The sequence below is a fragment of the Agelaius phoeniceus genome, chromosome 4, assembly GCF_051311805.1.
Source record: "Agelaius phoeniceus isolate bAgePho1 chromosome 4, bAgePho1.hap1, whole genome shotgun sequence".
Taxonomy (NCBI): domain Eukaryota; kingdom Metazoa; phylum Chordata; class Aves; order Passeriformes; family Icteridae; genus Agelaius; species Agelaius phoeniceus.
Genome location: NC_135268.1, coordinates 64,102,300 through 64,113,746, shown reverse-complemented (window position 1 = coordinate 64,113,746; position 11,447 = coordinate 64,102,300). Strand labels below are relative to the sequence as shown.

Here is an 11,447-nt window from a genome sequence, read left to right as displayed (position 1 = left end):
TTTTCTCTAATAATAATGCTTTATTTCATTTGCATGTCTTGAAGGTGACAATTTAATACAGTAACTGTATGTAGCATATTCTTTTCCCGAAGTGAGGACCATTTTGTTTAGGAAACCAAGGGTAAGCTAACAACTGTAGGTATCATTGAGCTCATGTTTATTCATGGACAGCTACTGTAGGCTATTAAAACTTTTTGGCACAAAACTGACTAAAAAATTACTGAAAATTTAGCATCACTCCCACTCCCCACAGAGTTATCAGGTCCTTATGTTACAGCTGAAATGAGAGACTGAAACATCAGGTTTTTCTAGCAGCATGGAAGAGGGGGAGGCATGAGGAGACAGGAAGACATTTAAACTGAAAAGATTCCACAGACAACTTTTTTTTTTTCTGAAATACTGTATTTACACAAAATTGAAGAGAGTACAAATACTTTACTAAGAAGACAAAACCATTATAGTACATTCAATTTAAACACAGGCAGAACTATAGATGCAAAGCACAGAGGCCTTTGGGGGAAGAAAAGAAAAAAAAAAAAAGAGCATCTTAAAGGCCCCAGAGATTAAAAGCAGGAGGTAAGAGAACATTGTATTTGTTAGGCAGCATCATCTTTCCTTGACTTCAGTGGGATTGAACAAGACACTCTCCTTCCTCACTGTGGATGGTGGGAAAAACCCTCTCAATGTGCTGACAGCTCAACACTGATTTTGCAAAACAGTTGAGTGTGTACTTAATTCTCAGTATAGAAATAGAACTGTTAGCTTCAAAGAAAATTATATTTGTGCCAATTTACATGCTTATATGCTTAGTTTGACCAGAAATAGCCTTCTCAATGCTTTATAGGGTCAAGTGCATTGTTACATAAAAAATAAGAGTACTTTACTGTCATCTTTCTTTTTATTTTTCTTAAAATATACTTTAGAATTGCTTTACTTTTTCCCTTATGTACTCAATTAGAAAATAGTAGTTTATTGAATGCCTTAGAATTCTTAAATTTTAATAAATGTCTTACATAATCAAAGGAATATTGTTCAAAAATAATTCCCACATTTTTCCAAAACCTGTTTAAATTTAAAAAGAAATAAAAGAGAAAAATACATATGCTAACAAAGCAGCTTTGTGTTTCTGGGCATTTGGCAGCAGGTCTGTTATAATATTTCTGACATCTCTTGTTTTCAGTTAAAATCACCAGATTAATTGATCATTATTAAAGAAAAGATTGTACAGTATTATGACAATCCACCATATATAGCCAGTGCATGAAATATTTTACACATTATATATCCTTTAAAAAGGATTAATATATTTTAGCTTTTCCTTTGAAAACAGATAGCTTCTGAAGTAATATATCTTAAACACAATGGTATCTGTCACTTCTACTGATTTTTTTTTTCTGAATAAAAAGCTTGCTTGAATAGGACTACTAGCTCAGTGGTGGAACTACAGTGCTATTTAACTAAATTCCATACATGTCTTTGTTACTGTTGCTGCAATTATTGTAATCACATACCACTGAAGTGCTAAATATTAGTAACTCAGATATGTGGACTTTGGTTATGCTTGATAGAATACTGGCATATCAAATATATATATGTACCACTTCCTAAAGGCTATGTTACAATCATGATGCCTAGTAATAAATAATAATAATAATATTAATAATAATAACAATCTCAGATTCAAAGTGCTGACTCACTTGAGGCACCAATACAATAAATCAATCAATTAAAATATCTATTTTTGATGTTCAAAACCAACAGCACATCCTGGGCTGCACGTGCAGCACGGAGGACTCTGAACCTGTCCTTCCAGTGTGGGGATTCCTGTGCTCCCAGAGAAGGACTCTGAACCTGTCCTTCCAACATGGGGATTCCTGTGCTCCCAGAAGACACTGGAATGTCATGTCTGATATGGAACACTCCAAGACATACCAAGTCTTCACACATGAAACATTAAAAGCTGTCTGTCTAAGCTCCTTGAAAGGCTCTCTCAAAACCCCTCAAGCCAGCTCTGTTCACTGGGGACAAGGCTTTGCCATGAATTGTGCTTGGCTGCAGACCAGGGAAGAGCCTTTTTATGAAAGTCCACGATGCAATGTGTCACATGAATGCAGCCTTCACACCCTGGAGACACTGTCACCACTGTCAGCAGGAGAGGAGAGAGGCAGTTTTCCAGCAGCAGCAAACACCTGTCTCCCTGGAAAGGGAGTGCTTTCCTGTTGTCAGTTTGTTCTGTGCAAGCAGTAATCGTTTTCAGTGTCGAGAGAACTGTTGTACCCTGATGAGGGATACAGGTCCCTCTTCAGTATCCTGTTGACGATGTTGATCAGAACTTTTTTGTACTGTTGACGTAAAAGTGAGTAAACAAATGGATCTGATGCAGCCTTACTGTAGGTGAGGCACTTGCTTATAATTCCCCAGTAGTAATTTATGGTAACAAAAGGAATGAGCTCTATCAACCTGTTAAACATTAAAGAGAAATGGAAACACTTGAGTGTTATATTCACACTGAGCCCAGTGCTCAACTCATGTTTCATGAAACATTCAAGTACCATTTATTTTCTTCAGTACACAGTCCCTGCAGGAGAAGGATCGTGTACTTACTCCTCATATTCAATAGGGGCAAAGAGAGCTTTCCTAGCAAGGCCACTGGGAGACAAAATCGATTCTTACTATGGAAAGAGGGAAAAACAGTTTTCAGTGGTAATGCTTCTGTGCAGAGGAGATAAGAGAGTGCTGCAGTTTACTGCTCACTTTCTGAATTTACTGATCTGTGCTGGTAAGTGGTCAAAATTGTGGTGACATAATTGACTACCTCTCTCCCACAGCAAGCTTGAGATAGACACATGTGACGGGGCACCCAGACTCAGTGACCTCAGTTTCCTGAGTAGAGCTGTCTAGTGACACTTGAGACATTTGGACATGACACCACTGGCATCAGGCTGCTGCTCCTGGAAGGTCCTGTGGCATATCTGCCAGCCTAGGTTAAGGACTTGGATGCCATGCAGCATCTCAAATGACACCAGCAATGTGGTCTAGGTCACTGAATCCATCCCCTCAGACCAGACCAGAGCACCTTTGTGAATTAACACGGATGCAAAGTGGATTTATGTCAGACCATTGCAGTATGAAAAACAACCTGGCAGTATCTCAGGGAGGTCTGGTTGGCACCTGCAGTCCCACAGTATGCTGAGCAGCACACCCACAACTTCTTAGCCATGGAATTTTTTGTGTGCATTTGGCTGACTTCTAGATTGGCCAAAGAAAACAAGGAGACAACACTTTTATCATCATTATATGACCAGTCAGCTCCATCCAGACCTGTGTCTCCTGGTCTGTGCTTCACGGGTGATTAGTGGCCTCAGCACCTCAGCAGAGAGGGAGGCATTAATCATGGGGGCAGAAACCACAACTAAGTTAAACAATTTTTCCACAGAAGGGAGGGCAATCCTTCAGACTATTCCAGCAAATGTCTCACCCAGCTCATCTGCAAATCCTCCAGGAAGGTGGAAAGAACTGGGTGAGGGACTTTTATTTTGTGTATGTCTTTTGTAAAACCTTTTGCAGGAGCAAGAGTATTCTACTTTGCTCTATTCATCCCAGAAGAAAAGAAAATGTTCTGGGAGATAAAATAGCCATTTTCTGTACTCTAAGACATCACTGTTTGAAGATGTAAGATGAGAAGCTTTCTCAAGGCTTGAAGAACCTTCTGTCCTCTTTCTAAAATGCAGAGCTCCTGACTTTCAGGGTGTTGACTTTTGAAGCTGTTCCAGTCCCTCCTCGTATAAAATCTGACTTATCATCATTTGGACTGAACATTGCTACAAATGACAGGAAAAATCCTTATTTATATGACTAAAAGTAAAATCATTTTTATGGCAAGTGCATTAAGAAAAACAAATTACTTCTGTTTGAAGTTGCTCAGAAAAAGTTTCAGTGAATTCAAAATAAGTAGTAAAGGAAGATACAAAATATGAGAAAAAATGTACAATAAATGACACTTGCTACATGATTGCTTAGGTTTATCACATCCTACATATCATCCTAATACAAGAAATATATAATTGATATTTACACAACTGATGTTCTTATAAAGACACTAAATAAGAGGAGTAAGATATCTTTTAGTCTTGAACATAGATGTATTGCTATGTTCCCATTAATGCATTATGGATCCTAACTTAATTGCACTGAGGCCAACAGAAGAAAAATTACACAGATTTTAAAAAGATAAAGGGTCTGGCCAAAACAAGTCAGAAATATCCATATAAATGCATCTTAGTATGATTTTCATGTTTTCAGTGCTGTTACAAAAGAGATTAAATTCATCTGTCGTCTCTTAGTGAACAGACGAATATATTGCTAATGAGCCTAATCTCATTCAAATTTCTAAAGTGAGGAGGAAATACTGAGCTCACAATGCAACCTGAGTCACCAGGCCAGGAGCAAGACAACAGGGAGGATGGCTTTTACATTGCCTCTCCAGAGAACGCTTCAGTGCCACCCCCCTAAAAACCAGAATGGAGGAAGAACGGAGAATCAGGCATGGCAGCAATTCCTCACCTTTCATGAAGTGCTGTCTTGGCACTCTCTTGTCTTTGAGACAAGAAGCCTTTTAGGATGTCTTACCCAAAACCTTCCCATTCTGCTGTCACTGAACCAGCTCAGTCCCTGTGACAGACAGAAGCTGGACCTTGACACACATTTCCATAAACCAGCCCTCAGCCTTCTCTGTAGTGATTCACTGGGTACCAGTTTGTCACACATAGAAAATGCACCATCTCACATTTGCCAAATGCAAGGTCTGAAGAAGGAAGTAACTTTTATTGTAGAAGTTTTTGAGAAATACCTCCACCCTGAAAAATGTGGCCACGTTTGGAATTTGCTGAGCTTCGTAATGGTCAGATGGGAAGAAGATGGCAAAATCCACTTTGCTCAACATAATTACATCCTGATTATGGTAAAAGTGAATAGAACATGACTCAAAATGTACTGAACAATGATGAACTGACCTTTTAACTATGTGATGTAATGTTAATATTTGTAATAATCCTTTCAACTGCAGAAAAAAGATGTAGTTATCCAGGCAATCAGGAAGGAATCCCTTTCAACAGGTAAATGGGAACTGAAATAAATGTCACTTTAAAAATGTTAAAAATATTGTCTGTTTAGTACACTGGCCATAACCTGCCCCCTGCTCCTCTCAGAAAAGGGCAGTGGCTCTGCCCATGAATGGCCTGTATGTGTGTGTCTGTAAGATCAGAGCACTGAAGCTGGCCAGTTTCTGTGAGCTGCCGTGGCTGCAGCTTGGTAACAACCTTGAAGAAGCCCTCACCAGAGGGTTTTGCACACTAGTGCACCTCCCTCAACACAAGTCAGCACTCTTCAAGGCTGCCTGGAACACACTGTGAAAGTGGGAAATATATTTAAAAATCACTTGTGAAAGATTTAGCCCATTTCAGTTTAGAGATGAAAGGTTAAATCTGGCATGCTGCAACTCAGTGTAGTTACACTGACTTCCAGATCACTGGTTTACACAAGGTTTAAAAAAAAATAAAATCATCTATTGTATGAAGACTACACAAGTAAATAACAACAATGATGCATGGACACTTCAAAAGGTGAAAACCACCAGATGGATACTTATAATTCTGCCCAGTTGAGGAACACGGTGTTTCCTATACATTTAAGGAGTCTAATTATTGCTTTTCCTAGGAGATAACTTTTACACCTCATCACAAGTCTGTGCTGCACCATTAGCAATATATTTACAGGCATTAATGTTTCCAGACTGAAATCTTATCTGACAAATTATCAGGCTGGACAAATTTAAATTATATCAACTCAGCTTCCAACATCAGCAAGCTTGGCCTTATGCCTAAAAAAAAAAACCAAAACAAAAACAAAAACCTAAGCTAATCAGAAAAGTCTGTCTGTTTTCCTCTCTATTGTGAGGGTTGTGCTAATAAGGAAGGGTGGCAAGTCTTTTAAACTGCTTTTATCTCCCCTGGCATGTAATTAATTCCCGGTACTTGTCCTAAAAGCCACTTGCATTTGGCAGAGGTGCCCAGACCTGGCTGTGATGAGGGGAGGAGAGCCAGGTCCTGCCGGAGCTGTCCCCTGGGACTGGGTGTGCGGACAGGAGCAGCGTGTTTGTGTTTGTGTCCTTTGGTCCTCAAGACCAGTCCCGGGGGTCCGTTTGGTTCTGGCCCCCCAAAATTAGCTGTAGAACCCCTGGGCACCTGGGCATCACAAGACATCCTGATCCCACAAAGTCCCCCACCCCTACAGGGGATACTAACCTGGTGATAATGTAAGGACCAAAACAGATCACGAACGACCCTATAAAAATACTGATTTTCTTGGTAGCCCGCTGCCTCCTCCTTTTCTGCTCGTTCAGACAGCGCTGCTTCACACTACGGAGGGAAAAGAGCAGTAAGGGTGTTAAGGCAAGAAGGGAGGAGGTGAAAAGTGAAGGGAAGAAGGGAAGAGCCCTCTCCACGCCCGAAAGCGCCCGGGAAGGGAAGGGAGAGGAAGGCAGCCCCGGAGGAGAGGAGGGCAGCCCGGTCCGGGGGAAGGGCAGCCCCGAGGGGAGGAGGGCAGCCCCGAGGGAGAGGAGGGCAGCCCCGAGGGAGAGGAGGGCAGCCCCGAGGGGAGGAGGGCAGCCCCGAGGGAGAGGAGGGCAGCCCCGAGGGAGAGGAGGGCAGCCCCGAGGGAGAGGAGGGCAGCCTCCCGGGGGAGAGGAAGGCTCTCCTCTCGGGGAGAGGAGGGCAGCCCGGAGGGACGATCGCACTCAAAGCAGTGCCTCCCGCTTGAAGGGAGCTCAGGCAAGTGTCATAACCCGGAGAGCCCGATTAGCGTTCAAACAGAGAAGGCTACAAATGCACAAGTCACAGTTCCTGGCACTGTCAGCAGCGTCTGAAACTAGAGGCAGGAGCGCTCGCCATGCGGCCGGGGCAGGCAGGAAAGGGTGCTGGGGAGGCGGGATATCGCTTCTGCCCGGGGTAACTACCGGGGGCTGCGGGTCCGAGCACGCACCATTACCTGGGGTGGATATCCACCAGCAAAACCAGAGTCTGCATGGTAATAATGTCTATCCTCTTGCAGTGGAACCGGGCAACTTTCAACACCTTTAAATAGGTGAAACACAAGATCACCAGAGACAGCATGAAACTGGTGGAGTGAAAGACAATGGTGAACACTGTAAACCTTCTCCTCTCCGTCTCTTCCTTCAGGTGTAAGGTGCAAGAGGCGTAAACGCTGTTGTAATCTACCCATGAGTAAAACAAGGATACCAAGGGGAACGTGAGGGAGTGGAGCCACGAGTAGCCCATCAGTATCACAGCGTCCTTATATCGCATCTTGCTGGTGTAGCTTAGGGGGAACACCACGGCAATCCATTTGTCGATGCTGAGCGCTGCCATGCTCAGCATTGTGTTGGAAGTCAGGAAAGTTTCCAGGAAACCCACCGCCTTGCAGACGCAGCCCCCGAGGGGTTGCTGGTTCCTCAGGATGCCCAGCAGGGTAAAAGGCATGTTCAGAACGGTGAGGAGCAGGTTGCAGAAGGATAAGTTCACCAGGAAAACCCCGGCGACCTGCTTGCGGATCTCCGTACTGTAGACGAAGCATAGCAGCACCAGGAGGTTGGAGAGCAGAGAGACAACCAGCACCAGCACGAGGAGCAGCGCCAGCAGCACGCCTGCCAAGTCCATCTCTCAGCGGGTCGCCTGGAGCGGGCGAGGGCAGGAGGAAGGGGGCACCCGCGCCGGCACCGCAGCCTCGCCTGCCGCCCACCGCGGCCGCCCGCGCATGGTGCCGGCGGCGGGGCAGGGGCCGGGGGCAGCGCCGGGGGCAGCGCCGGGGGCAGCGGGAAGGGCCGGGCCGGGCAGGGGAGTCGAGAGAGAGGCGAGGGGAACGCGACTGGGCGGCTGGACGGGGCAGAGGGGGGAGGACAGGGACAGCGGGGCCGGGGCTCTCTGACAGCAGTCAGGCAGCGGGGGGGAGCGGGGTCCGGGGGAGCGTGGCCGGAGCCGAGGGTAGATGCTGCGGGGAACGCAGCGACCGGATCGGGAGATAGGGGGAGGGGGGGTACCCGAGAATCAGAGCTGGAATAGGGGCCCCGAGGCGCCCGGAGCCGGGGGAGCGGGGCCGGAGGCGCGGTGCTGCCGAGCGCTGTCCGCGGTGCTGAAGCGGCGCTGCCCCGACGGCCGCCCCGCTCTCCCTCAAGCCGCCGAGCGCGGCCCCCGCAGCGCCCGAGCCCGCTCCGTGCCCCGCCGCCGCTCCGCTCCGCCGGGCGCACGGCTTCCGCAGGCTCTGAGCATCTTCCCCGTGCCCAGCCCCTCAAATACTCCAGCCGCGGAGCCTCCCGCAGCGACTCATGCGCAGACGAGCGGCTGCGAGGCACAGGCTCAGCCAGGGATCGCGGCGTCGGGCTGATCCACTCCCGGATCGCAGGCGAGAGCAGCAGGAAGCCCAACTTTCCGCTAGCGTGCAGCTCAGGAAAGATCAGACCTGGAGATGAGTTACTGGGATGAGTCTGATCCCTGTGCTGTGCTCAGGCACACCCTGAGTGCACCAGCTGTATCTGGTGCTCCTGAAACCTGTTCAAAATCTGGCGTCTGTGCCCCTTGGCAGGCTTTCCCCCTTCCACCTAAGGGATTTCTTGCCCTTTCCCCCCTGCAATGCTTTCTGTGATTGCCCTCTGCGTATTCTCCGGCACACTGCTGACCAGTGAGGGATGTTTCTCATTTAGAGACTCCACTTTGAGTGCTTGGACTCACCAGCTGGTTGAACAAGTACCCACATTAGGGTGATGCTGGCACACTCTGTGGAAAACTAAAGTCTCTCCCTTTACCATTTTCTAATCACACTGATAACACCGTAGTGTGGTCGTCAGAAAGGTTTTATCTGTTATCACATTCTGGAAAAAGCTGAAAAGACAGACAAGAAAGAGAACAGAAATTCCCCCTTGCAGCTGTCAGAAACGTAGATCACATGGCTAATTCCCAAAATGCTGTGAATCTTTATCTTAGATTAAAAAAAAAAAAAAAAGAGAGAGAGAAAAGAGAATAAGTTTTAGTGCATCAAAATACTGGTACAGAAAAAAGCTGCCATGTCTAATCACTGTCACATTTTACAGTTGATCGCCAGAACTGACACAAAGAAAAAGGAGAAGAAAAGGTAGATTTCCTACTATCCAAAATTACTGTTAATATCCTAAGGAAATACTGTATTGTGTATATTGTCCCTTTAGTGTAGCCTTGTCACGCAAGTGTGACCACTGTGTGAATAACTGTACATAAAACTGCTTGAAAGAGCCTGAAGGTAATGTAGGTTTTGTTGGGCTTTTTTCCCCCAAGAGTAGTTAAAGTTTTGGATCAGGCCCTAATTGAAAAGCTTGCTATGGTAAATTATATGTCTTAAGGAAAGAGCAGAGCAGCAAGACATGAGATGTGTTATTTGGAAGCGAACCAGTGCAGTACTATTCCTCAGGATGGAAAGAAAGTCAATGTTTTCTTTGATCAGAAAGCTGCCATTTCCAAAGTTTAAAAAGTGCAGATACATTTGACAGGGTTTATGCTTGATGAAAAAAAATCCAATATATATCTGTGTAACAGGTACACATATATCTGTGTAAGCATTTAAGGGAAAAGAAATCTATAAAAGCATGACAATGCCAGTTTCCTCAGCGTTCAGTTGTTGCACTTCTATCATCAGAGAGCCAACACTGTTTGGGAAGGGTTGGGAAGAAATGAACCATCATTGGAGAACCTGGCTGTATCCTTACAGAGCAAAGGTTCTGCAATTACTGCCTCCCCCACAGCAGCAATTCTTACAGCTCCTACTAGTCAGAACCCATACATGACCTACCTTTCATTTAACACAAGGTTATGGGGTTTTATGTTAGCCATCTGGGAATAGAGGCTGTCTGAGTAGTGGCATCACTGTTAGGGCTATTTTATATCATCACAGTGATAACCTGGATGTGCTGTTCCCTTACTGGGATAGCTACCTGAGGAGCTGTTTCCTCTTGGATGCAGACAGAGGACAACTTCTGTCTCTTTCTTTCTCTCTCTCTTCTACATGCATATATAATTTCTCCCATATGGCCTTTTCAAATGAAGAACAAATTGTTTCTCAAAACTGTTGTAGGAAGAATACATTTTAATAGGACAAGAAAATAAAAAGGTGGCAAAAAGATGGGAGAAAAATTGTTCTGATTTTTCAGATGTACAGTGAGTTTTACAGTACTCTGCAACAATATTCTGGGCTCCAAGAACCCAGTAGCGATCACTTTGTTGGATTTCTCCTTTTGCTTTCAGTGGAACTTTGTTAATGTGACAAGTTCAATGTGCACATAACTTCCTGTGGGATGTGAGTCCTCTGCTGACCCTTTCCCATTTACAAGCAGCAACCCCATACTACCTCATATCAGACACCTTTCAGTCTGACTTGCAGCTTGTGAGGCTGGAAACAGTCACTTGTTTGAGACCAGAAGGCTCAGACTTGCTGTGGTGGCCTTGCAAATGTGGGCAGTGCCTCCTTAGCCCCTGGAAACACAGATGCTGCCTTTTCACATATCAGCAGATAAAGGCTTATATAATTTCAAATGCTCACAGCAGTCATACTAAACACATGTATTTTCCCAATCAAGATCTTACAGTATTTATCAAGGATGCTGTTTTGGTGGAAACTTGGGACTGTAGAGACTGCTGCAACACAATTAAGAAAAGAAAAAATAAAGATGTTCTTGTCAATAATTATCCCTTGGTAAACATAGTCTATCTAGTTAACACAGATTAGGTAAGTACTTGAGACTTTTATTCTAACAGCTGCATCATTCATTAAATCTACACATTCATCTGTTCTAAATGTTGACCACAACTTATTTGATTTAATGGTGAATGGACTGTATTTTTTGGAAAAAATAGGGTAAGAATCAAATTCCTTTTTTAGTTTCACTCCAGGAGAGATGTGTCATGCAAATTTCAGTGTACATCAGAACTGCACATAATTCAGCTCTAATCAATGTATTCTGCAAAGGCTAGGAACATTTAATTTGGTTCTAATTTTAAGAAAGCACCATGAAAGAAGGAAACCTCAAATAAATTATATCAATTAATTTGAAAGTACAGAGAAAAGCAACCCTTTTCCTCTGATTCTCTTATGACAGGTGAAGCGAGGGAAATTAAATTATATTAACCAATATGGGGGGAAATGGAATGACTCATGGAACTGATGTTACAAAAAAAGCTTTTTACTTCTAGGGCACTTACTAAAAAGTGACCCATTTCAAAAGTGAGTAAGACTGGTTAATACCCATGAGATTTTTCAATATGTCCTGTAAATAGATCTGGAACTGATAGATCCTGACAAGCAAAGAGATATCTCTTCTCACTTCCACAATGACTGCAGGTGTGTTATTGTTTTCACATTACATTTAGCAA

General features: G+C 44.3%; 1 protein-coding gene across 1 annotated transcript; it reads right to left on the bottom strand.

The window, feature by feature from the left end:
* Window positions 1-879: 879 nt before the first annotated feature.
* Window positions 880-7,716, bottom strand: GPR78 (G protein-coupled receptor 78). Its single transcript, XM_054633368.2, has 3 exons — window positions 7,045-7,716; window positions 6,303-6,416; window positions 880-2,460 (listed from the first exon to the last, which is right to left on the bottom strand). Exons 1-3 carry the CDS (start codon window positions 7,710-7,712, stop codon window positions 2,223-2,225), a joined length of 1,020 nt encoding a protein of 339 aa, XP_054489343.1. The 5' UTR covers window positions 7,713-7,716; the 3' UTR covers window positions 880-2,222.
* Between the last annotated feature and the right edge of the window lie 3,731 nt (window positions 7,717-11,447).

What these genes read in the sequence shown, in the direction of transcription:
- GPR78 (XM_054633368.2), bottom strand. Translation starts at nt 7,712, where the DNA reads ATGGACTTGGCAGGCGTGCTGCTGGCGCTGCTCCTCGTGCTGGTGCTG. An exon ending in CTGGTGGATATCCACCCCAG is followed by an intron (nt 6,417 to 7,044) that starts GTAATGGTGCGT and finishes TTCCCTCCGTAG; the next exon opens with TGTGAAGCAGCGCTGTCTGA. An exon ending in GGTCCTTACATTATCACCAG is followed by an intron (nt 2,461 to 6,302) that starts GTTAGTATCCCC and finishes AATGTTTAACAG; the next exon opens with GTTGATAGAGCTCATTCCTT.